General features: G+C 48.1%; 9 protein-coding genes across 9 annotated transcripts; 6 read left to right on the top strand and 3 right to left on the bottom strand.

The window, feature by feature from the left end:
• Window positions 1–2,235: 2,235 nt before the first annotated feature.
• BHQ10_000519 (uncharacterized protein) lies at window positions 2,236–3,664 on the top strand (the record flags this gene model as incomplete). Its single annotated transcript, XM_040877638.1, has 5 exons — window positions 2,236–2,369; window positions 2,430–2,497; window positions 2,561–2,566; window positions 2,617–3,242; window positions 3,296–3,664. The coding sequence occupies 5 exons, from the start codon at window positions 2,236–2,238 to the stop codon at window positions 3,662–3,664; spliced, it is 1,203 nt and encodes a 400-aa protein (XP_040729024.1).
• Window positions 3,665–5,523: 1,859 nt separating this feature from the next.
• BHQ10_000518 (uncharacterized protein) lies at window positions 5,524–6,690 on the top strand (the record flags this gene model as incomplete). Its single annotated transcript, XM_040877627.1, has 1 exon — window positions 5,524–6,690. One exon carries the CDS (start codon window positions 5,524–5,526, stop codon window positions 6,688–6,690), a length of 1,167 nt encoding a protein of 388 aa, XP_040729023.1.
• Window positions 6,691–7,512: 822 nt separating this feature from the next.
• Window positions 7,513–9,765, top strand: BHQ10_000517 (uncharacterized protein; the record flags this gene model as incomplete). Its single annotated transcript, XM_040877616.1, has 1 exon — window positions 7,513–9,765. One exon carries the CDS (start codon window positions 7,513–7,515, stop codon window positions 9,763–9,765), a length of 2,253 nt encoding a protein of 750 aa, XP_040729022.1.
• A 655-nt stretch (window positions 9,766–10,420) lies between these two features.
• On the top strand, window positions 10,421–14,431 carry BHQ10_000516 (uncharacterized protein; the record flags this gene model as incomplete). The annotated part of the gene is made up of 1 exon (XM_040877605.1): window positions 10,421–14,431. The coding sequence occupies one exon, from the start codon at window positions 10,421–10,423 to the stop codon at window positions 14,429–14,431; it is 4,011 nt and encodes a 1,336-aa protein (XP_040729021.1).
• A 219-nt stretch (window positions 14,432–14,650) lies between these two features.
• On the bottom strand, window positions 14,651–16,305 carry BHQ10_000515 (uncharacterized protein; the record flags this gene model as incomplete). The annotated part of the gene is made up of 3 exons (XM_040877594.1): window positions 14,651–15,819; window positions 15,889–15,911; window positions 15,974–16,305. 3 exons carry the CDS (start codon window positions 16,303–16,305, stop codon window positions 14,651–14,653), a joined length of 1,524 nt encoding a protein of 507 aa, XP_040729020.1.
• Window positions 16,306–17,305: 1,000 nt separating this feature from the next.
• Window positions 17,306–19,556, top strand: BHQ10_000514 (uncharacterized protein; the record flags this gene model as incomplete). The annotated part of the gene is made up of 5 exons (XM_040877583.1): window positions 17,306–17,608; window positions 17,664–17,873; window positions 17,926–18,437; window positions 18,490–18,717; window positions 18,773–19,556. 5 exons carry the CDS (start codon window positions 17,306–17,308, stop codon window positions 19,554–19,556), a joined length of 2,037 nt encoding a protein of 678 aa, XP_040729019.1.
• Window positions 19,557–19,651: 95 nt separating this feature from the next.
• Window positions 19,652–20,611, bottom strand: BHQ10_000513 (uncharacterized protein; the record flags this gene model as incomplete). The annotated part of the gene is made up of 1 exon (XM_040877572.1): window positions 19,652–20,611. One exon carries the CDS (start codon window positions 20,609–20,611, stop codon window positions 19,652–19,654), a length of 960 nt encoding a protein of 319 aa, XP_040729018.1.
• A 774-nt stretch (window positions 20,612–21,385) lies between these two features.
• Window positions 21,386–23,638, top strand: BHQ10_000512 (uncharacterized protein; the record flags this gene model as incomplete). Its single annotated transcript, XM_040877561.1, has 3 exons — window positions 21,386–21,506; window positions 21,565–21,697; window positions 21,754–23,638. The coding sequence occupies 3 exons, from the start codon at window positions 21,386–21,388 to the stop codon at window positions 23,636–23,638; spliced, it is 2,139 nt and encodes a 712-aa protein (XP_040729017.1).
• Window positions 23,639–24,205: 567 nt separating this feature from the next.
• Window positions 24,206–25,058, bottom strand: BHQ10_000511 (uncharacterized protein; the record flags this gene model as incomplete). The annotated part of the gene is made up of 3 exons (XM_040877550.1): window positions 24,206–24,441; window positions 24,588–24,697; window positions 24,973–25,058. 3 exons carry the CDS (start codon window positions 25,056–25,058, stop codon window positions 24,206–24,208), a joined length of 432 nt encoding a protein of 143 aa, XP_040729016.1.
• Between the last annotated feature and the right edge of the window lie 132 nt (window positions 25,059–25,190).

Below are 25,190 nucleotides of genomic sequence, written 5' to 3'. Positions count from 1 at the left end.
CTGGGCCCTGACGTTCCTTATTACGCGTCTTTTTGCTGATCCGTAATTGTCACGCCCCGCCGATCTTACAGATTTACCTCAACTTCATGCTCCATTCACGAATATCGGATAGTTTTTTATTATAACTACGGATCAGATCCCTTGATTAGAATTGCAAAAACCCCATTATCCAAGATAGTACGGAGTACGGATGATGTTTGGACGTTTGATCTGAGATTTGCCTATCCAGATACTCCGCTTACATTGATGTCGTCATATGAGATCCATGTTTCTTTTTTCATTATTCACCTGCTCTTGAAACTATTGATGGGCGCAACTCCGTACGACGTAGATCCCGAAGTATTGGGACTACTTTCAGGCTATGATGGTAAAGCTGTCGATAGACTGTCAAATTTCAACACCAAATAAACTTGATAGAAGGCTGCCAGCCGGAGACTGCGACCCTTCGATGCACAATAGTGGATTCTGCTTATGCATCAAGGGACGCTGTTACAAAACCTCTCCGCCTGTGGCGATGCATATCACGTTCGATAGCCCTTCAACCTTCCAGACGGAGTATCTATCAGCACCTTTTTCGATATATTTAGCACAGCCACTGAAGATACCTCTCACCGCTTGACGCGCTGCCAAGGTGTCCTCTGAGACAACGCGTACAGTATCATATATATATATATATATCGACAGTAAAACTAATCTCAATCACTGTTCCAGATGTTTCATGGAAAACTGGAAAGGGTGAAACATGATCGAGCCGCAACAACAACGGCTAGTCTGATTGCATGTACATGCGTACTACATCGTGGAATTACAGCATGAGTATGTGTAAATATGTAATTTAATGTACGGTGTAGTACGCATAGTCGCTGATTTATTGACGAAAACGGGGCTGTTTAGTTGCGCTATCGTGTTAAATGAATACGAGGCTAGTCCCAAACAAGCAAGAACTGGTAAATTTAGCAACTATTGACGAGGGTGGCGGCTCTATGGAGCGCTGGTGGCCAACGGGTGTCATGTTAGACCTGAAACCGTGCGCCGTGTTTCAAGCCAAGCACCCACTTTCCCGTGCCACTTCCGCCCAACCGGACCCTCCCTCCTCTTTCACGCTTTCCCTGAAGCCCCAAAACCTCTAGTGTCCACTCCCCGCCCCCTATTATTGCCGTTACATACAACGAGTACGTAGTAATACTATGTAGACAGCTAGGCACGTTCGCTCGCTGCTTCCGGCTGGCACATACATTGTACAAAAATCGTCCATCCAATACAACATACCTTTTTCTATACTGTCCAGTCCACTTGCAATCCTCATCACCTATCAACTAATCATCCCTGCTCGATTCGTGCGACTCATTCCTCTAACGGCGCCTGGTCCCCGTCGCTATCCTATCCCGGACTGACCCATTTCTGGACGGTTGTCTCCTTGGTCTGAACGAGCCCACGGTCCTGGTCGATCTCCGCTTGTTCGATATCTACTAAATCTCTAGCCTGCCCCAGTCAACGGCCCAGTCAACTTTCCTGTCCTCTCGCCTTCAGCCCCCAGCGAGTCAACAAACAAAAGAAGAAGGAAAAGGGGTGCGAGCGAACTGCGAAGAGATTGGTCGGTGAGCCCAGTTACAGTACGTACGCTCTTTTCCCTGTCCGTCTTAGACGCGGAACCACGAAAGACCCTACCCACTCTTGTTGCGTCTGGAATCCGTCTGAACTCTGTCTCTTGACTCTCTGTCATTTCTTTTTTTCAAGAATTTTTTTCCTGTTTGGTTAGATTTCCACATTTGCCCCTCTCACTAGAAGTCAGTTAGCACCTGCCTCTACTGCCACTCTCACCACTGTTAGAAAGTAGCAGTACGACGTTCTCCCCCCATTCCATCCCTTTGAAGTCTCCCAAAGCCTATTTGGTCCTCCACCATCATCATTACTTCTTTTCAAACTTTCATTCCTCTTTTTCCCATGCCCATTTACGTGCTTCTGTTCTAATCCCTCCCATACCTTTTTTTGCTCTTGTGTTTCTATTCGTGTTCGTCACTTGCTTACACGGCAGTCGATCACAGCCACTCGTTAAGCTTTGTCACGTACCTCGTTTTATCCGCAGTCGTCGTCAACAACCTACCTTAATTAATTCATCCTCCCACAACCTTCCTCGTGGCATCCTCGTCTTTCGGCAAGAGCAGCCAATTCCGGCAGCGTCCTTTTGAACTTCAACGATTTTTTAGTGAACAAGCTCGCATCATCGCAACCACAATGAGCTCCGACAACGAAAAGGCCCGTACCTCCGGCGAGGTCTCTCGCCCAGAGCCCGTTTTGCCTACCGTCAACCCGGAAGCACCCAAATCGGAGCCTCCCAAGGCCGCTTTGCACCCTGCTTTCTATGTCGGGTGAGTTGTTATCAATGAAGCAGAAGATGATAAAGTAATCTTGACTGACTGGCTTGGCAGTACCTGGATTGCTTTGAGTTCCAGTGTCATTCTGTTCAACAAACACATTTTGGACTACGCTCAATTCCGTAAGTGACTCTTACTGAACTGACCAGAAGTACACAGTCATGCTAATCTAAGTTTATTTACAGGTTATCGTATGTGAAAACCGTGCTACTCTAATTATATCGTTTTAACCGAATTACAGCGATTTTCTTGACAACATGGCATTTGGCCTTCGCAACTCTCATGACCCAGATCCTCGCCCGTACCACCACGTTACTTGATGGCCGCAAGTCCGTCAAGATGACTGGTCGCGTCTACCTCCGTGCTATCGTTCCCATCGGTCTTTTCTTCAGTCTCAGTCTGATCTGCGGTAATGTCACCTACCTATATCTCAGCGTCGCTTTCATCCAGATGCTCAAGGCCACTACTCCCGTCGCTGTCCTATTCGCTACCTGGGGTTTGGGAATGTCTCCTGTCAACTTGAAGGTGCTTATGAACGTCTCGGCTATTGTTGTTGGTGTGATCATTGCCTCCTTTGGTGAGATCAAATTCGTCTTCATTGGTTTCTTGTTCCAAATCGGTGGTATCATCTTCGAGGCTATTCGCTTGGTTATGGTTCAGCGCTTGTTGAGCTCTGCTGAGTTCAAGATGGACCCTCTTGTCTCTCTTTACTACTTTGCTCCGGTCTGCGCTGTCATGAACGGTGTGACTGCTCTTTTCCTCGAAGTCCCCAAGATGACCATGGGCGACATTTACAACGTTGGATTGCTTACTCTCTTGGCTAACGCCATGGTCGCTTTCATGTTGAACGTTTCCGTTGTGTTCTTGGTAAGTGATCTATGAATTTCGTGCGTGTATATCATTTTTAACCTGATCTACAGATTGGCAAGACTTCCTCATTGGTCATGACCCTCTGCGGTGTCTTGAAGGATATTCTTCTCGTTGCTGCTTCCATGGCTATCTGGCACACTCCCGTTACCGGCCTTCAATTCTTCGGTTACTCTATCGCCCTCGGTGGTCTTGTCTACTACAAGCTCGGCGGTGAGAAGCTCAAGGAATACGGCAGCCAGGCTCAGCGCTCTTGGGCCGAATACGGTAGCACCAACCCTGGCCAGCGTCGTCTCGTTATCATCGGTGCCGTCGTTGTCGGATTTTTCTTGTTCGTTGGAGCTCTTGCTCCCAGCTACGCACCAGAGTCTGTTGACCATATCCGCGGTGCCCTCGGAGGAGCTTCCGCCGGTCGCGTTTAACTTCTGTATCGACAACAGAGACCGCCATTTGCGAGGATCGAGGTTTCGCTCCAATCAACTATTTGAATAAATCTAGGACATGCGGATACCCGACATCGATTTCTCGCAGATAGTCTTTTGATAAAAGAATGGCCTGATCTATACATATATGCGACAATCGTTACGACAAGACTCGATATGCTGCATACAGTTCCTCACTAGAGGCCTTGATATATTGTACGACTGCAACGGTTGGATCCGCTGGAAATTGCAGCCAGTTATTGTGTAATATTTCGGGGGGACAGTTTCTATTACACGCCCTTGGACCTTCCTTCTCTTAGCATTTCACTTCTCTCCACCTTCTATTTGGTCCTTCTCTGTCTGATTTCGCTTCAACATGGTTTTCCGTTATTTCGGGAGAAGGATCTACGAAAATACTTTTATTCATCCCTTTATATGACGTTTCCCTTTTCTTTACTGATGGCATACTGTTCCGCGCATCTAGGTCATTTTCATTTTCATGCCGCATTGTGACTATACGCGCCCTGTCTTTACTCTATTTCTGTTTGCGATGTGTGTTTAGAATAGATGGTGCACCGGGGCTTGAATGCTGCTAGTTCTTGCTTGTAGAATGATACGAAAATCAAAAACACTACGATGTACTACATTTCCTGTTCTCTGTCTACGTATTCCGGGAAGGTCAACACTCAGCCTCACTCGGCGTCCAAGGACGTAGCGGAGCATTGGTCCTTTCTCGGATGGCTTCTCTGGTACAGCGTGAGAACCACACCAGACCGACTCTGGCAGACAGAGCGACATTAGCGCCTCAGGCTGCAAGGCTGCAATCTGAGTGGGTGCCGACTAATTAGTTTTATTGACTCAATGATCAAACTCAAGTGAAAGCCGGCTGAGCGAAGCCCTCCAATAATGTTCTCTCTCCACAGCCACCAATGGAGCGCCAAGCCCACTAACACCGATTGTGACAGGCCAATGACTTGCAGATAAGCTGTGGGTCGTCGCCTGCCGGTCCTGCGACTGAGCAGCTTGCGTAGCCTCAGGCATGGCTCCGTCGCTCAGCTGTTCCGGGTTGCGCTGCAGAAGCAAACAGAGCAAACACAGCCCAAAAGAGCCAAGTCGACTTGTCATCGGCTGGGCAAAAGTTTTCCTATTGGCGCTCCGTCCTCTTTCCCTCGTCAGCCGCTCCACTGCCTCAGGCACTCCCTTGTCTGGATCGCCGCCGCTATTGGCTCACACGCGACGCTCCTCCGCATCCATTCCATCGCATCGCATCGCAACGCAACGCAAACTCGGCACATTTGTCTATGGAATCCGCGTCCGCATTCGTCTCCTCTACTCGTCCTTGGGGCTTCTTTACCCTCTCATGCAACCAACCCATGGTGAGGCAAGCTCGCACCCGATTGTTCCGTTGCTTTCATTTCCCGTGAACTTCGCCCTCTTTCTTCTGTCGTTCTTTCTTTCTTTCTCTCTCTTACATCCAACCTCACTTCAATTGATCACTGCCTCTACTATATCTCTTCGCTTACTCAACTCGTGACCTCCTTCCTCCTATACCTACCGCATCACCTACGTCGCGTCCATTGAGACCAAAATCCCGACACTCAACACACGCGACACATCCGCTACTTTGCGCTGCCGAACCTCACTGCTTCATTGCAGTGGACATTGATCAGGTCTTATACTGTTGTCTTGCATGATAATCAGTGTGGGACTCCCGACACATTAAGGTTCCTAATAGCTCACTTGTTCAGACTCACCTTTCTAGATAGGCACTTACAGCTCACTCTCATCGCCCTCATTTCCTCTTCCCACCCTCTTCGTTCGAAAGCAAAGACCAAACAAGCATTCGATTATCCGCCAACATGGGTTCTGTCTACAACAACTTTTCGGATGGCCCTACCATGATCCTACCCTCATCTCAGAACCATCCCTCATGTCAGTTCCCTTCTCAGTCCATGCAGGGTTTCCAAGCCTATGACTCTGGCTCCTGGTCTATGGATGCGGTGTATGCGAATCCACACAAAGCTCCGCCGCGTCATTCCTCGAGCTGGACACCTCCATCATCCTCAAAGACCTTATTCACAAATCCATCGCGCAAGAGATCGCGTAACGAAAGTGAGGATGAAGACCTCCCCAGCTCGAAACAAAGCATTGCACCTCTTGCACCTGTTGTGGAAGCACCAATCTACGGCGAGGGCATGGTCCTCTTGAACCCTCGCACTGGTATGGCTGTGTCAGCCGAAAGTCAGACCGGCACATGGTATGAAGAAAAGGCTGCAAAGAAAGCCGCACAGTTGCAGCAGTGCAGCAGTGGAAATAAACTCAGTCGCAAATCACAACGTCTGGACACCTCGGCCTCCAGCACAGACGACGTTGATCTCGCCTGGATTCAGAACCAAATGCAAACTACCACGAATGATGATATTCGTCGCTCTCTTGGCAAGAGCAGTTCCTTCAACATGAATGACGAACCCCAAGTTGATGATGTGACTCTCCTGCTCGGTATCAGCTGGCAACGTGTTAGCCATGACGACAACATGGCACCTGCAGTCACTGGCTGGGAAAAATATATCAATAATCATTTCTACAAGTACATGCGAGACGCCCGCATAATCTTGAAGAGCCGCAGTCTCAACGCATACCTAGTTGCTGCACCTCCAGCACACGAAATCCCGCTTCAGGACACCGCTCGACATAGCGATTACGCCGCTATGCCCAGTGAGTATCAGTTTGATCCGTCTTCCTATTTCTTCCTCTTCAAGGAGGACCTTACCGAAGCACAATTAGTTAGCTCGACATTGGACAATTGTCTCCGCAACATTCAATCGACACCGATTCAATTTGAAGGCTCGGAGGTATTACGCGCTTCTGAACGATCACCTGAGCGAACTGTTATCCCTGACCAGGTCAATTGTGTGGTTGGAAATGGTATTCCCATTGCACGCCTTAGCAGGGATGATCGTGAGAAAGTCAATCTGAATAATGATATGGCAATGAGCATGGGGACGGACATGGACGTCGATCTATAGTTTCTTTTCTTTCTTGTTTCGAATCGGCGGCTTGCTACGACATTTTGTTTTCGCATCTTCGCTTGTTTAACGAAAAGTCGTTTCGGTATTTCGACGCTTTGCAGTTTTGATTCGCTTTTGACTATACCGACGATGCGCAATTTTGTTACTAATCTTCTCCGGATACGAAAGGGAGATTTTAAGTTGATCTTCTATCATATTTGTTTCTGATTTTGACAAAGACGAGAACTCAAATAAGAAACAGTAAGTCATTAGATGAGTGAAAATACCAATAAGAAAAACAACGTCACACAGTCATTTCTTTAATTGTAGTACCGAAATCAATAGGATGTTTTAATCAGATAAAACGATAATGTAGTACTACGTGTGGTAATGGTTGCGCTGGGAATCGAAACCAAAAAACCAGATCATTTGGGAAGCAAAGTCACATGATCCTGGGCAGTGACTCAAGCATTCCGCTCGGCCATCGCCAGCGAAGGTTTTTGCACCTCCGAACTCCGCGCGTCGCTGGACTCGTTTCTCGCCTTAACGAATGCTCATTAACGCGTTCGCAAAATTTATAGCCTGGGCCCCCGTTTGGGAAGGATATATCGATCCTTATTGATCCTGTTTGTTTGTTTTCGCCCTATTGAGCCTATTCACTATTGTTCTATTGTTTCTCGTTTGTGCATGCTTCGGCTTTTCAATCCGAGGCCGCGGGGATTCAATTATATCAATTACCGACAACAATATCGAGGAGTGCGATGAATATGATAGACTTGAAATATCGGATATTCACTACTATCACAACTTGAAAGAACCTCGGAAAGGAAATTTACCAGCATGCCTCTGGTCAAACCACCTGTCCGGCCGCAGCCACGGCAGCCCGTGAGCAGGCTGCAAAGTATCAAACCACCCCAGTCAGGAGCTATACCACTCAAACGTTCCGTGGGCATACAAGTCCCCCGAGTGGGTAGTATGAGCAGCAGCAGTGGTCTAAGCCATGCAGCAGCGCCACCGCCAAAAAGGCCGGAAAGCAAAAAGCCAGCCGAGACATGTCCTAACCCTAACTGTCCTGATCCTCGCATCATTCGTGATGAGGATATGAAAGTCTGTGAGACTTGTGGTGCGGTCGTTAGTGAGGATACTCTTGTCTCTGAAATAAGCTTTGGGGAGACTTCGGCCGGTGCAGCGGTCGTTCAGGGATCCTATGTCGGTGCCGATCAGACTCATACTCGGAGCAGTGGACCGGGTTTCCATCGCGGAGGAGGCATGGAAAGTCGTGAAATCACTGAGCAGAATGGTGCCCGCTATATTCAACAGATGGCACTAGCTTTGGACATCCCCGAGAGCGCGCAAAAGGCTGCCGGTCAGGTATTCAAGTTGGCCGTTGGATTGAACTTTATCCAGGGTCGACGAACCAAGACCGTTGCTGCAGTGTGTTTGTATATTGCCTGTCGACGACAGCCCGGAAACACAGTCATGCTTATTGACTTATCCGATGTCTTGATGATCAATGTGTTTAAAGTCGGTCGGGCATATAAGATGTTGTTGGAAGAATTGCGACTCGGCGGCACGGTGTTTACGATGAATCCCGTTGATCCCGAGAATCTGATATTGCGTTTCGCCAAGCAGCTTGAGTTTGGTAACCGGACCATGCATGTTGCTAAAGAAGCCGCGAGGATTGTGCAGCGTATGAATCGTGACTGGATGACAACCGGGCGTCGTCCAGCGGGTATCTGTGGCGCTGCTCTGATTCTAGCAGCACGTATGAACAATTTCCGACGCACCGTACGTGAAGTCGTTTACGTTGTCAAAGTCACTGAGGTGACTATCAACCAGCGACTGAACGAGTTTAGCTCTACGGATAGTGGCGGTCTTACCGTCGATCAATTTCGATCTGTTCACCTGGAGAATGCGCATGATCCCCCGTCTTTCAACCCCAAGAAGAAAGAAGGTCGGAAGAGAAAGTCGAAAGTACTAGAGACTGCAGCAGAAATTGAAGATTCTGAAACAGAGACGGAGACAGATGCTCAACCTACCCCACCACCACTACCTAAGCAACCACGCATCGATGCAGATGGTTTCGCTATTCCGGAAATCCCTATAGATCCTGCATTGACTGCTATAGATCCCGCGCTGAGTGCGGGAAATTACCAAAGTACAACTGCGCAGAATACAGTCTCTAGTATTGAGGCGGAGCTTTTGGCGCAGTCAGTTCTCGATAGCGAACGAGAACAGACATCGAAAAAAGGAAAGAAGAAACAAACAGTACCCGAACCAACTCCTGAAGAGCTTGCTTCTGAGGAAGCGCTCGAGAATGAAATGAATCAATTCCTGGCTAATGGCTCCGACATGGTCGAAGCAGCAGCGACGAATAGAACCGCTACCGCCGCAGCATCAAATACAAAACCCAAGGCACCAGTCTCCGACAACAGGGAGATTGAAGCCTCTGAATTCGAGTCTGACCCTGAAGTCGCGAATTGTCTTCTCTCGCCCGCAGAAGTCGAAATCAAAGAGCGTATTTGGGTACATGAGAACCGAGACTATCTCCGCGCACAGCAAGCAAAAGCTCTTAAGCAAGCACTATCTCAAGGCGAGGATGACGGAACTTTACAGAAAAAACCACGCAAACGGCGCAAAGGAAGACTGGGCGACGTAACCTATCTGCAAGGTGAAGATGGGAAGGGTAGTCGCGCGTCTACACCGGCAGAAGCTACGAGACTCATGCTTGAGCAGAGAGGATACAGTAAGAAGATCAATTACAAGATGTTGTTTGATCTATATGGCGACGAAGGTGCGGCTGAGATTGAGAAGGCGGAATCACAGAAACAAAGTCGCAGCCAGAGCGTGGCATCAGAAGCGGCCTCGTCTGCCAATCTCAAACCTGTTGTCTCTGCTACACCCAAGATTGCAGTTCCTGGTGCGACGGCGGGAGGATTTAACGAAGCCGATTATGACGACGAGGAGGAGGAGGCAGAGGATGCGGTTGGTGAAGAGCCAGACGATGATCAGGAGGACATTGAGAATGCTTTTGCTGGGAATTATGATGAGGAGGATGATTATTATGACCAGGGAAGCGACGATGGCTATTAGCCATATTACAGCATATGCATGGTTTTACACATGTAGATCTATCAACAATATATTTTACATTACCATACATGTAATAACTACAAAGAAGGAGTAATAGTACAGCAGGCTCATCCCGTTTCAAGTGTCTCATGATATGCTGCAGATGTTTCAACCACGAAACACCAAACATAGACGATCGCCTTGTTAAACAACATTTACTAACCAATACATCATCCAGAAACAATCAACCCACGACGACGCCTTTGTTAGGGCAGACGCATCCGGCCTGTAGCAGAAATCTCGCGGGCGGCGTGTGGCAGCACGCTGATTGGGCGGGAGCGATGCGGCATTTGTGCGTAATCGCGACGCTTTTTCCCTTTTGGTCCTCGTCCATTGTAGTCTGGCACAAAAGACGCATTTTCTGGTCTATTTGTCAGTAATCTGTTAACTTTTTCTCTTCTATTTCTTTCGCTCTGTTAGCGAAAATGGTTGAGCTGTCTGCGCCATTCCATCACTCTTACTCATCTTGCTGCTGCTTTGTTTGCCACCAGTGCACCAGATGGGACAGATAAAAACTGCAGTTTCATGTCTTGGGAATACCTTCAGCTAAACGAATATCTTCGAATAAATTATTTTTAGCATATTCAAGACTTCTGAAAACGAGGTTGTCGACAAGATGACTTCACACAAACCAGCTCTTCTTACAGTGCTGCTGGCGACAAACATCCACTGCGCTTCTTGCGTCGCTCTTGTTAAGGAGATTCTTACATTCTACCAATCCATCACAAGTGTCGATGTCTCTGTTCTTCAGCAAGAAGTCCGGGTCCGCCACGGTCCCGAAATCAGTGCATCGGACTTGACAAGCACACTCATCGATGCTGCGTTCGAAGTACAGCTAGCCACGACCCAGGATGAGTCTACAGGGCAGATCCTGGAGTCCATTGAGACTTCCTCATGGGTGACGTCGCCGCCTGTCGTGCGATCACCTCTTCTGTCATCCGGTACACACACCAGAGTCACGCGGGAACGCAGGTTATACGAGTCCCAACGACGTAAGCACATAGAAAACTGCCAGGCCTGCCAGACCGAGCGACAGTATGCTCTCCACGAGGCTAAAAACTCACCACCCAAGTACGACAGAGTCTGGACAGAGAAGCTGGTGACGACAACACCAACACTGAAAAAGAACGACCCCGAAAAGGAGACCCCGACCCTGGAGTCTGTGCAGGTCACGCAACCAAAGCTGCCGGATGTGTTCCATGCCCGTATTGCGATATCTGGCATGACGTGTGGTGCATGTGCGAATTCAGTCACGGAAACGATACAGCAACTAGACTTTGTCAAGGAGGTGTCTGTGACATTGTTGACCAACAGCGCTGCTTTGATTTTTACTGGGCCACGAGAGAATATCGATAAAATCATCGACGAAATCGAGTCTACTGGGTTCGATGCCACAGTCGACACGGTCGAGAAAGTCACCGAGACAGGAAACGATGTAATACCTGTTTGGGAGGCTCAATTTGGCATTGGCGGAATGACTTGTGCTTCTTGCGTGAATGCTGTTACGAATCATGTCAAGCAGATGGACCATGTCAAAGATGTGTCTGTCAGTTTGTTGAACAACAGTGCCACCATTGTCTTTTCAGGCGATCAATCCTACAGCAAGACGATTTGCGACGAGATCGAAGCTATCGGGTACGACGCTTCGTTGATCGAAGTCGTGCAACAAAACAAGCCCCCTTCCGATGCTCGCCCTAGGTCTAATAGGTACATCGCAAACATCAGCATCAACGGTATGAGCTGTGGCGCATGTGTTGGAAAAGTGACGCAAGCCGTTCAGAGTATTTCCCACGTCAATGATGTTGTGGTCGATTTGCTTTCGTCTAGTGCACGGGTCGAATTCGAAGGCAAGGACAACACGCAACAAATTATAAACGAGATTGAGGATATTGGCTACGAAGCGACCCTCATCGATTGCAAGCCAGCTGAAGTCGACACTACTTCAAAGCCAACGGAACGAACAGTCATGATACGTGTCGACGGAATGTTCTGCCACCACTGTCCTGATAAGGTACTCCTGTCACTCAAAGACCTGGACGACAGCATCCAAATTTCAAAAGATCCAACGTTGAAAGATCCGATTGTCAAAGTTACCTATACACCCAAGCAACCGAACTTGACAATCCGACGGATTTTGGGTATTATCGACTCGTCCCATGAAAACTTCAAAGCAAGCATTTACCACCCTCCATCTATCGAAGATCGTTCTCGCGCAATGCAACTGCGCGAGAGACGTCGTTTCCTCTTCCGTCTCGCATTTGTCCTCATGGTCGCCATTCCAACATTCATCATCGGAATTGTCTTTATGGATCTCGTCTCCTCCGACAACCGTGCTCACCAGTACCTATCAGAACCAATTCTGGGAGGATCTGTTTCTCGCATGGAATGGGCAATGTTCTTTGCAACTACACCTGTCATGTTCTACGGCGCAGACGTATTCCACATCCGAGCTATGAAAGAGGTTCAGGCCCTGTGGCGACCGGGAAGCAAAGTACCGCTCTTGCGTCGTTTCTACCGCTTCGGTAGCATGAACTTGTTGATTTCGGCTGGGACCTCAGTGGCGTATATTGCGTCTCTCGGTGTACTTATAGCTGGCGCAACTACAAAGTCTTCAGATGCCACGAATGTGGATACGTATTTCGACAGTGTGGTGTTTTTGACATTATTCATTCTGGCTGGTCGTGCTTTGGAAGCTTACAGCAAGTCCAAAGCTGGCGATGCTGTTTCCGACTTAGGAAAGCTACGGCCAAGTGAAGCGTTATTGGCAAATCCCACTACTTCAGAATCGGTAGATTCTGATAGTGGTGTGCAGAGGATACATGTCGATTTGCTTGAAGTCGGTGATATTGTCATTATTCCCCACGGTGCTTCCCCTCCAGCAGACGGCGTAGTCACCAGCTCCGGTGATTACCAATTTGACGAGAGCTCCCTCACTGGCGAGTCGCGACCCGTCTCAAAATCAACCGGCGATGAAATATACTCTGGTTCCGTCAACGTCGGCCAGCAGGTATCCATCAAAGTGACGGAGGTTGGAGGCGCTTCCATGCTTGATAAAATCGTCAGCGTTGTCCGCGAAGGACAGAGCAAGCGAGCACCCATGGAACGAGTTGCAGATGTGATTGTTGCATATTTCGTGCCCGTCATCACACTCATAGCCATCCTGACTTTTATCATCTGGCTTGCACTTGGGCAATCTGGTTCTCTTCCATTGGGATATCTTGACACTACACTCGGTGGCTGGACTTTCTGGAGCTTACAATTTGCTATTGCCGTGTTTGTTGTGGCGTGTCCATGTGGTCTAGCCCTCGCTGCACCGACGGCTCTCTTCGTTGGCGTTGGTCTTGCAGCGAAGCGAGGTATCTTGGTCCGAGGAGGTGGAGAAGCTTTCCAAGAAGCTACACGTCTTGATGCGATTGTGTTTGACAAGACTGGCACCTTGACTGAGGGCGGGAACCTCAGAGTATCTGAGCATGAGATTCTTGACTCTACAAACTCTCAAAAGGTTGCTATCGCGTGGACGTTGGCCCGAGAACTAGAACAGACTAGTAACCATCCGATCGCGAAGGCCATTGTCGAATTTTGCAAGGATAAACTATCTGCCGAGAACAAGATTGGTGTGAAGTCATCTGATATTCTTGAGATCTCTGGCCAGGGCATGAAAGGCACCTTCACACTCTTAATCGATGGTGAGACTGCGTCGTATGAAGCAGTCATTGGCAACGAACGACTTGCAAAGAGTGTTGTTACCCAGACATCGGACTCGCAATACTTCTTTGAGAACATTCTATCCAGATATCAGTCGGCTGGACGTTCAACAGCTATTCTGCTCCTCCGTAAAGCTCAATCATCGATCAATAAAAAGGACAAGGAGACCGGCGTCGACATGGACAACTCTGACCACTATACTCCCCTAATCATATTCGCTACATCGGACCCCATCCGCGCCGAGTCAGCTCAGGTCATCGCCCAACTCCAAAAACGCAACATAGCCGTCTACATGTGTACCGGCGACAACGAAAAGACCGCCCATGCCGTCGCATCTACACTCGGCATCCCACAGACCATGGTTCTCGCAAACGTAATGCCAGCACAGAAAGCGGAATACATTCGCAAAATCCAGTTCTCATCACTATCTTCTTCAGACACTGAGAACCAGACAAAGCAACAAGTCAGGAAGATAGTTGCCTTCGTAGGCGACGGCACAAATGATTCCCCGGCTCTCACAGCCGCGGACGTTAGTATCGCCATGTCGTCCGGCTCCGATGTCGCAATTTCTTCCTCATCATTCATTCTGTTGAATTCAAACCTCACCACAATCTTCGAGTTGGTGAAACTATCGCGCCGCGTCTTCAATCGCATCAAACTCAACTTCTTCTGGGCCGCGATATACAACGTCATCCTTGTCCCCGTCGCCGCGGGCGCGTTTTATGCAATTCCTGACGGGACGCAGAGTATCACTGTGGCGGGTTATACGCAGCATGTAAGTGGGCACTGGAGACTGAGCCCCGTTTGGGCTTCGCTTGCGATGGCGTTGAGTAGTGTTAGTGTTGTGACAAGTAGTTTGGCGTTGAGAATTGAGGGAAGGGATATCAAGAGGTGGATTATGAAGGTGTTTAAAAAGGCATAAATGAATATGAAACATGCATATTTATATTTTCGGGATTTAGCATAGATAAACAGACTCTCGGGAGCGTTATGGGCCGCATGTATGTAGTCTGGTTACTACACCTCATGAATGTTCTAGAAGGACTTTTTCAATTAATCTCATTTCATATCGAGTGATTGAAGCGAACGGCATTGGGTATCAATACTTCTCTAGACTACAATAATATGGAATAAAACGAGGTCACTCTTTCTCGCCCCATATCTCAGCCACCTTCCTACTCAAAGTTCCAGCAATCTTCTTCTTCGCAATCAGATTCCCCATCTTATCCGTAAGCATCCTCTCCCTCGCTTTCGCAGCGTCCTGCGGAGTCGCCGCAGAAGAAGACACAGACTCGAACCCTTCCATGAACGCTCGTGGCGTGCGCCAATGTCGTTGTATTTCTAATGCTTTGTCGCCTGTGATACCCCTTGTGCACATGAGCATTTTGAGGAATACGTCTCGTAAGGTTAGTGTGTCGGATTTGGATGTTAATGCTGAAAAGGTAGAGAATGACACGCCGTACGTTGTAGTTTCAGAGGATCGGCCACAACGAAGTTCGCGGAGGGTTGTGAGGTATGATTCCGAAGATGATAGGTTGGAGCTGGGGATTAGTGCTACAGATTTCGGTTTGACGCTGCTGCGACTCGGTTGACTTGACCCTAAAGAAGATGCCAAAAGAGACTCACTACCGTACATTTTGCGCAGGAGAAATGTCATTCGTGCTAGGTATCTGATGGTGTCGTCAAGATTCTTGGTCTTTTTGACAAAGTAGCCGTTGACAACCTGTGTAGAAGCAATGGCAGAGGCTACTGCATCCTGGTAGTTTGGTACATTCCCAGCTGCTGAAGCAGATGGATGTGAGACGTTGAATTCTTCGATAAGGTAGACGACATTCGAAATACCGCTGCGGCGGAGTCGAAATTTCTGTTCGTGAAATCTTCCATCTTTTATAGACCCGATCAAATCGTCGAGTCGTTTGCGCTCTACGATCCAATCTAGCATCACCTCGTCGCCTTCTTCGCCGTACCGCGATAGATAGTCTGGGTCTTTGCATTTTGCAACCCACATTGCATCGCCGAGTTCAAGTGCCCGCACTTGTGTTGTGATGCCTTTCGTTTCTAGCTCTTTTGAGATATAGTCTCGGTCATTCTTGGCACGAACTTCACGAGAATCTAATACAAGTTCAATCGTGAAACTGTTTGGGGGTAGGATTATGGGGCTTGAGGGACGATTCGAATTCGACAATTGGGATTCCTTGCTTCGTGTGGCAGATATTGGGCCGATCTCGTCGAGAACCGTGATACCATCGTCGTCCAGCGACGTGAAAGCCTTGTCATTGGTCTGAAATGTGCGACTCGATGTTGGAAGGCCTGGTTCACAAGGTAAGGCCTACAAAAGTCAGGAAAATATAAGATCATCCCCGACCGGTGTGTACATACCGACTGATTTGGTAAAGGCAGTCCTACCGCACTTGTATTACGAATTCTCTTTGCACATTCCCATCCTTCTTCTGTCAGTGCATACTTTCGCAGAGGCCGACCCTGTTCGTATACAAGCTCCTTTGTTATAAGAGTTTTCATCGAGTTCCATGCCGTGTAGAATTTGGTGGGATCACTAGGAGCTGTAAATGACGTATCAGAATGCGCCTGAGCGACTTCAATTAACTGCGCTTTTGACATTCCTTGCGAAGAGTTCTCGTCTATCGTTGACAAGCCTAGTATTAGAGCGTATGCTCCGGATCGTAATGCAGGGACGTAAGGTTTAGCCTTCTTCTTTTTGGCGGGTTGGTCTTGAGCTGTGAGGTCATCTCCCGATTGTCGTTTCTGGGTCTTTTTTTTATTTGGAGGTTCTGGCATGGGTAGGCCATGTTGGTCGCAGTATTCCTTCAACTTCTCTGTAAGCCTGTCGCAGAGTTTAGGGCCTAAGCCGTTTAACTGAATGGCTTCTGAAGGATGACTGAATTCCAAAGGGCAAGCTTTCATAGATTCGTATGCTTTTTTGTATCTAAGATGAATCAATACATAGGTCTAATATCTCCGATAGGGCCAGGGTTGGAACGGACACTGTGAAGCCTTTTGAGTTACGTTCTCGGGCTTCATCAAGCCATTCCTTGATCCAACCCAGTAGGAGTGGGTTGGCGCATATGTCGACCATTTTGTATCGCAATCATGCAAGCTGAGCGGCATCAGTCACATCGTTCGTCTCAGGGCTGTCCTCGTAAGCTACTCCTCTATTCCTGACGGAGCTGGTCTGTATTGTGGAGAGACGTGTAAATGACTTCGCGTTACGCGTCGGGCGGGACACGCTAGAGTAAAAGTCACGTGGTTGATCGTGAATGACGTCACTACGAGGGGTCTGAACTATCTTGACTTACTTGAAGCAACACGTCAAACCCGGTGAAAGAAGAAAAACGGTATTCATGATCGAGTTGGCGAGATCAGACAACTGCAGCTCAAGAACACGCTTTACATCATCTAGTCTGCTGGGGCTGGGTGGAACACTGGCAAAATATATCCTGAGGCTATTCCGGACCAATATTGGCCGGTTCCTTGTTAGAGTTGTTAGCGAGGATCACGTCCGACCCAGTTTGATCTCAAACTGTGGATATCATTGGCAACCCGGTTCCATGCCAACATCATAGGCGATCCGAGTCCAGGTTCGTACAAACAATGTGAGAGATGTAGGTGAATCTGGCTGTTTAGGGCTAAATCGACCCTTGTAAAGTGATGACGTCGGCCCTTACCCACCTGTTATAATTGTATCACGTATAACGACTGTTCAACCTTCATCATTAACTCTTGAGATCACTATCCCCTGGAGTGTGCTCACTTGTGATCTCAGCATCCCCTAGCTGTCATGGTATTAGACAACGCTAAACCCGCTACAGCCTCTTCAGGCCAGCGTCCAAGCAACACCATAGAAAATGTCACAAACGACATCAACAAGGTCGACATACTCAAAAGTGAGCTCAACGCCCCAACAGACAGCCATGCCCTCGCACACGCCGAAGTGGAAGAGGCCAGCTTGATTCACACATCGCCAGATGATGAAGCCACTACCGACATTGGCTGGCAACAGCAGCCACACGAATTCGATGAACCTATCGTTGGCGGAATATCAAATGAGGACTTGTGGATGTTGATTCGACGATTCAACAAGGTTGGTGTTATATTGTGTGCATTACTGAACAAAGGTCTGACAAGTACTCCTTTAGCAAATATACCATGTCAGGGATACTCCTACACTCCCACTCGACAACTTAGATCTCAACCCTGTTGAGGATGAGGAGTTCTCGCCCGACAAGCTCAGGTCAAACATTGAGCGTTTGTATATGACGGTCATTGTGGGTTTGATGAACTCGTACAAACATATTGTTAGACTCAGGTCATGGCGTGAACAACGACGTACTGCTGCTTTCTGTGCTGTGAGTTTGAATTTATACAAGAAAGGCAAGTCAGGACTAATTCTTGAAACAGGTCTACTTTGCAGCATGGATTTTGGACCTCGTTGTACCTGTGCTGCTCTCCGTTGTGGTCGTCTTGATTCTCTACCCGCCTAGTCGCTCAATCCTATTCCCTCCTGCACCTATTGCTTTGGTTGATTCTCAAACCGGCGGTGTTCAAAAACCACGAGCCGGCGTCCTCGGATCCAAAGATAGTCTCACTGGTGCTCCAGAGCGCTATCGGGGCGAGGCCGTCGAGCGAGAAGCTAGCAACCTGGTTAGCAGTGTCGCCGGCGTGGCCATAGGAAGTGCAGCGGGCAAACACGATCCAGCGGTTCCTGATGATGCTCCAATGGAAGACAAAGTCCCGGACGTGACGGATGTGGCATCTCAGGTCGGTGATTTGCAGAATTCAGCAGGCGGAGGAATCCCATCAACCAAGCATGACAAGACAAAGAAGCCGATGTCGGATGCTGTTTGGCAGAAAATGAAGCCGGTTATGCATATACTTGGTGATATAACAGATACATATGAACGATTTGGCAAGTATGTACAGCTACATCCCCCCGACTTATTCGATCACTAATCGATGGATCAGTGCATTATCTCCAGCTCCGCCGTTCCCTAAATATGCAGCTCGCCTAAGACTTGCTGCCATCTTACTTCCAATGGCCTTGGCTTCACTTTTCATTACTTCCTATATGGTCGTGAAGGGCACCGGGTTCATGTTTGGCTTTGTCTTTTTCGGTGACCCTATTCTGGTCAGAGGTGCCAAGTACCTCAATCGCCGATTCCCTCATTGGCAAAAAATCTTGGAACTACGAAAGTTAGTCTCTTTCCTATTGGGGGTTTATTTTAGCTCCTGACTGACAATTTATTAGCTCCATCCTCAAAGGTGTACCAACAAATGCTCAGCTTACCATCACCCTTCTTCGCCTTGGAGAAGTAAACGGAACACCAATTCCTCCACCTCCGACATCTCTCGATCAGGCACCCTCAAAGCCTGCATCTATCCACGAAGATATCCCCCTCGATGCATCCCAAGCTGAGATCGAAAGTGCCGTCAGACCCGATCCGACCATCACCAAGCAAGTTACCGAACCAAATTCTCACCTAAACGAAAAATCCAAGAAGAAAGGTTTCGTACCTGCTATGCTTCGATTCTTCAAAGGGACAACTGCCAAGGGAGTTGAGACTAAGTTGGCAACGAACTATGCTCTGGCTGGTCTTGGCTACCGAAATGCAAAAAATCATCTTGGTATTCTTCCCAAGAAGGGCCTTGAGGTATCACCGCGTGGACCGGTAGACTTTCAATGTCGGTACATGGGTAAGAAAGGATGTCTAGTGCTTGATTGTAGTAAAGAGGAGCCTATTCTTTATTTCACTAGCGAAACGGGTACCCAGCCACACAACCTTGAGGAAGCAAAGAAGGTGCTTTTCGCTATTCTTATCAAGGATATACGCCATCTAAAGAAATTAGGTGGAATGGGCTGGAAGGGAAAGCTCGTTGTTGGATGGGCCGAGGCTGAGAAGGAAGTTATCGATGGACTGCGGATTATAGGCAAAGATCCAAAGCAGAATTTCCATATCACGGCGATGAAAACGAGGGATCAGTTGTTTAACCGACTGATTGCTATGGGAGATCAGGTGTGGGATATTTGCTAATTGTTTCTCAACCCCATTACTTGTATCGGCTATATTATGATTGACGACAGTATGCAGTAGAATAAGCTTATGTAGATAGCCATGGAATTTAGATTTTATTGTTCTAAAATCTCTTTGAAATCTCTGACAGCCTGCTCAAATGACTCGTCTCTATGGAATCCCAATTTGATAGCCTGGCTATTATCAAATCTCGTCGGCCACGAGTGCACAATCTTCTTGACAATTGGGTCCTCCTGTTCCTTCAACAAAGCCAACTTATCCTTGCCCCCGACTTTCTCCAAAGCATCCATCATATCTTGGATCGTCACACAGATGCCCGGAACATTGATCTGACGAATATGAGGCGGTACACAGTCTGCTGGCAAACCAAGCGTAATAATCAAATTCCGCACCAATGTGCGAGGGGAACAGAGCCATGACTCAAAATATCGATCCTCAAGAGGGATAATCGCCTCTTGGCCATTGAGCGGTTCCCGAATCATGCCAGACAGAAACGAAGAGGCCGCTGCAGTCGGCTTTCCTGGTCGTACCGAGATGGTAGGGAACCGGAGCGTGAAGCCGGTGATGAATCCTCGACGGGTATAATCATTGACCAGTGTCTCACAAATAATTTTTGCTGCGCCGTAGGATGATTCGGGTGTAGGTATGACGTCGTCCGTCACGATTTTAGGCAGAGGTTGTCCATATACAGCCTGGCTAGACGAATAAATGAATCGGACACCTGGGAAAGCTTTCTTGCGCAGAGCTTCGAGCAAAGCTCGCGTTGCGTCAACATTTGCTTTCATGCCGAGCTCGAAATTGGCCTCGGAACCTGAAGACATGATACCGTGGAATGCGTATACGGCGTCAGGCGCGGATTCGGTGACCAGGCTTTCGATGTCGCCGTCTACTAAATCTGTTTTGATGGACCTTGCATTCTGGGGGTATTTCACTCCTGCTGGGACCGGAGGGTCGACGATGTCCACGAGGATGACTTTGTGCGCCGGATGGTTTAGAAGTTCTTTTGCGAGAAGTTGGCCGATAAACCCGGCGGCTCCGGTGATGAGAATATTCATGTGTAAGTGGAATAACACGATTGGATGATCTCGCGATAGATATTTGCAAGATGTCTCCTTTCAATTTTACAACTCCTGAAGAAGGGAACGTGTTTCTATAGAACGCAGTAAGCACACCCCACCATAGACGTTCCCCTCATACTTGCTCCAGGTTTGTCTCCGCATTGTAAGGAGCAGCTCCGAGATCTCGGAGATGCTCCGACTTCGCGCTTCAATATCTCAATACTTCCAATATTTGAAATGTTCATCGCATAGGCTGCAAAGAGTAGACTTGATACTATCGATCCGGCCTGGAAGCCAGTCTTGAAGGTAATGTCTTTCAATGAGCAGACAGCTCAAGAAGGATTGTCTGGTTACGTCGAGTATGGGGAGTTGTAATGATTGTATTAACCTCTGAGCAGAACTTGCTTCGGGGCAATTGCATAGTAAATAATCCAACAATCCCTGCCAGGGCTTATGATAAACATACCACCGAGTGAAATCACATCACCACAACATGGATGTCTCGCTTAGGTCAGACGAGGCATCTGAGTGGGCGGAAGAAGTCCGGGGTACTACCAATTGATGATACTAGTAAATTACTAGCGCCGGAGACTCGGGGAAAGCAAATGGCATGATGATCTGTGCTCTTGTCTTTGACACTTTCTTTGTATTGCTCTTATTTCGCGAACAAGGCACCGAGATCTGACTCGGCTAACCCCCTCTTGGCTACGAGCATTTGTTCCGTGAAAGCACATGGCGATGTGAGGCTTACCTGGCAGCCGATTACCAAGCATGTCAACAAATGTTACGCCACTCAAGCGATCCGCCATAGAAGCTGGATTGGACAACGATGATTCTGTCATAGACGTCGACACCAAGGCTTCGGTGCCAAAGGTGTCAAAGGCTCGTGCGTGTGAGTGTAATGAAATAGCTTTTAGTAAACGTAAAGCGCTAACACTTTGTCATCCCAGGCGCCGAGTGTAAACGACACAAAATCAAATGCGAGGTGAAACCCGGCGAAACAAGCTGTACAAAGTGTCTCCGCAGTGGGATCAAGTGTGTAGTCAACGACTTTTCACAGAAATTTGTGGACGACGATTTAGCGTGAGTGAAGCTGATGCGAGCGACAACGGAAGCAGACGGCTAATTGTTCGGTTTAGATGGAAATCGCAAGCGAACTCTACTATACAACAACTACAGGCTGCCGTGTCGCATCTCCTTCGACACAACAATCTGCCCGACATTTCAACATTTTCTCCATCGGAAAGCAACGTAGACCGAACACCAGAAGCAACGGTCACCCCAAGCGTCCGGCTACCGTCCCACGACACAAAGCGATTGAGTGTACCGGCTATCAACTCAAGCACTGCTACCGAAGGACAGATGATGGCCAGAGAAACTTCACAGGATGGAAATTATGAGGAGCAAGATCTTGTTTCCGCGCCAATGCGCAGTCTTTACGAGGTGACCAAGTTACGGAATTTCGGAAATCATATGGTTGAGAAACCAAAGTCAACATTACTAGAAGAAGATTTCATCTCGCGCGGGTATGTGTCGCTACATGAAGCGCAAGAACTGTTCGCATACTTTAGCCGCACAATGAATCAGCTTTTATGGGGTGGTATTGCTGTTCCTCATCGGGACCTGACGTCCGTACGGCGAGCATCAACGCTTCTTCTGGCTGCTGTTCTGACGGTAGCTGCACTACACATACCGAACCGAGCAGAAACTCTAAATACGTGCTACAATGAATACGTGTCGCTGGTATCTAATATGGCTTTGACACGGTCACATACGCTAGACGATATTCGTGGGCTTTGCGCGGGCGCATTCTGGCTATCGGATCTCAGCTGGAAGCTATCTGGACATGCGGTCCGTATTGCAACAGAGATGGGTCTGCACCAGAGCTTCCATAAGATGACTCGCGGGTACGCTGATCAGTACCATTACGAAAGGGCCCAACTTTGGTATTTGCTCTATGTGTGCGACCACCATTTCAGCATTGCATATGGACGGCCTCCGGTGATTCACGAAGATAGTGCCATCAAAAATTGCGAGATGTTTTTACAGACTCGATTTGTCGTTCCAGGCGATATTAGGCTCATGGCGCAGGTTGCTCTCTTTCACATTCTGACCGAAGCATACCACACTTTTGGTTCGGATGCTGAGCAGCCGCTCAGAGAAGAAGACTTTGGACAGTTGCGGGTTCATAACGTAGCGGTTGATCAGTGGCGGCTTTTATGGCAGCCTCGATCGGCCGACAGCCCGTACGTTCGCACTTATCCATCCAAAGGGGTAGTACTTCACTATCATTTCGCCAAGTTTCAACTAAACTCGCTTGCTCTCCGAGCATTATCGCCAACAAATACACCAGTTTTCTCAATGGACCGCAAGGAATGTGCCAACGCTGCAATCTCAGCGGCCATGTCATGTCTAAACATGGTATTAGAAGAACAAGACGTGCGCGACGCCATTGTCGGTGTCCCCATTTTCACGCACACGATGGTCACGTTCTCGGCAGTATTCCTGCTCAAAGTCGCCGTTAACTGGAACTCGGCGTACCTCAATATCGACGGAAGACAGGTACGACACACGGTTGAAAGAGTAATCGAGTTGATGAATTGCGTGAGTGCAGGCGATCGACATCTAACTCGCCATATTGCGCGCGGCTTAAGCAAAATGCTTGATCGGTTCAATGCGTGGGAAGGATGGTTCAACAATCACGGTACCAGGAACCCTTCCACTGCAGTTCCCGTTGGAAATAGCAATGCTGGGGCCCCTACGAATGGCTATGATAACCCCGCGGCTTCCACCGCTACTATAACAAATAGCAACGACCTGCAGCCTTCCTCCACAGTGGTCAACACGGGGAACAATGTCAGCACCGGGGTGAGAAGACGCTCCATACCCGGAGGCGCGAATGCCATGGCTCAGGGACTTCCACCCCCGGATCTTATCTATACAATGGTCGGCACTTATGGATTTGGCCTCGATGAGCAGTTGATGGATCCTACGATACCAGGATTTGAGTATATGTCGCAATGATTTTGCTTTTCGGCCGAGGATATGGAGTTTATGATGATTAACCATAGTTGTTTTGTATATAATAGCGATGGAAGTGAAGGTTACTTGTATTGACGTTCATATAGTATGGATATAATTAGTATCACTTTTATGCACCACTGACGTGGCTGTAATATGAATGTGCGTCTGGAGCGTTTATCAAGCAAATGACATGAATTCTTATAGGTAGTCAGTAGTTAGGGCAAGATCCGCGGCATCTGTTATCATCGGACTGTATCTACGACTTTGACAACTGATACATGATAGTAGGTACTAGATAAACAGTTTTGAGGGTTTCGGTTCACTAATACGTGTATACAAGTTTTATATCTGCGCTGGAATCATTGATCGAGAGGATCAATAATGATTTCCTTTTTGAGCTCAGTCGGTGACCGATCGACCTGCTCGTTTACACTCGTTTATAGATCGATTCTATGGTAAATACGAAAGTAAAATCTAAACCCGAAATTGTCATGACCTAGATTTGCGATATGACACGAATAAATTGAAAAAAGATGACAATACATTGAGACGACGATATTGTCATAATCAATCCTCAGCCTCAACCTCAGACAAATCATCTTCCTTTGGCACATCGCCACCCTTCTGCTTCTTGGCAGCCTGAGCAGGGCCGGACTTGTCGGCAGTGTCGTTTGTGCCATCATCGTCTTCTTCGTCGTAATCTTCGCCTGCGCCGTCTTCGCCTTCATCCTCGCCTTCACCGTCGTCGTCTTGGTCTTTGGCTTTGTTGTCGTGGGCGGTCTTGCGCTTTTTGGGAGCGGGGGCTGTCGCATAGATTGTTAGATATGATGATTAATTGATTGATTAATTGATTGATTAATTGAAGGGATGGACAGAGGGTAGACGATAGTCGTAGATCTTGGGTAGAAGGAGTGGAGGTGATATTATGATGTGTGAATGGGAAGCTTACCTTCTTCCTTGTTCTCTTCTTCGCCTTCGCCTTCGTCGTATTCCTCTTCCTCTTCCGAGCCTTCTTCACTCTCGTCGTAGTCGTCTCCTTCGGCGTCGGAGGATTGGTACCTAGCCGAGATCAGTCAGTTACCTGGAAGAGTATATCCAACCGCGAATAATCAATTGTATCGACAGAATAATAAAAACAACGAAATAACAATTTCCCTTTACTGGAAGCCGATCGCGTCAGGTATGCGACGGGATAGCGATGTTCTTGACACGGTAGCACCGGCGACGAGGATGGGCGCAATGACGACAACAAGGGAGGAGAGAAGGTGTGTAATTGATGCGACAACGCAATTGCAACTGCAAATGGAACAACTGCTCGGGGGAAAGATGCTTACTCCTCCTCCTCTTCGCTCTCGTCACTGGGAAGAGCTTGCAGCTCCTCCTCCTCTTCGGCTTCTTGCTTCCTCTTGCGCGTAGACATGATTACGGATGTGAGGGAGGTTCGGGAAGTATACGAGTAGAGAGCAAAAGGATGATTTTAAAATGAAAATCGAAGTCAATTTGTTGTAATGAAGTCCAAAGGGAGGCACAAGGCTGGAATAGAGTCTTGTGT

Source organism: Talaromyces amestolkiae (genome assembly GCF_001896365.1).
Source record: "Talaromyces amestolkiae strain CIB chromosome Unknown scaffold1.1, whole genome shotgun sequence".
Lineage (NCBI taxonomy): Eukaryota > Fungi > Ascomycota > Eurotiomycetes > Eurotiales > Trichocomaceae > Talaromyces > Talaromyces amestolkiae.
This window is presented reverse-complemented; position numbering and strand designations above follow the sequence as displayed.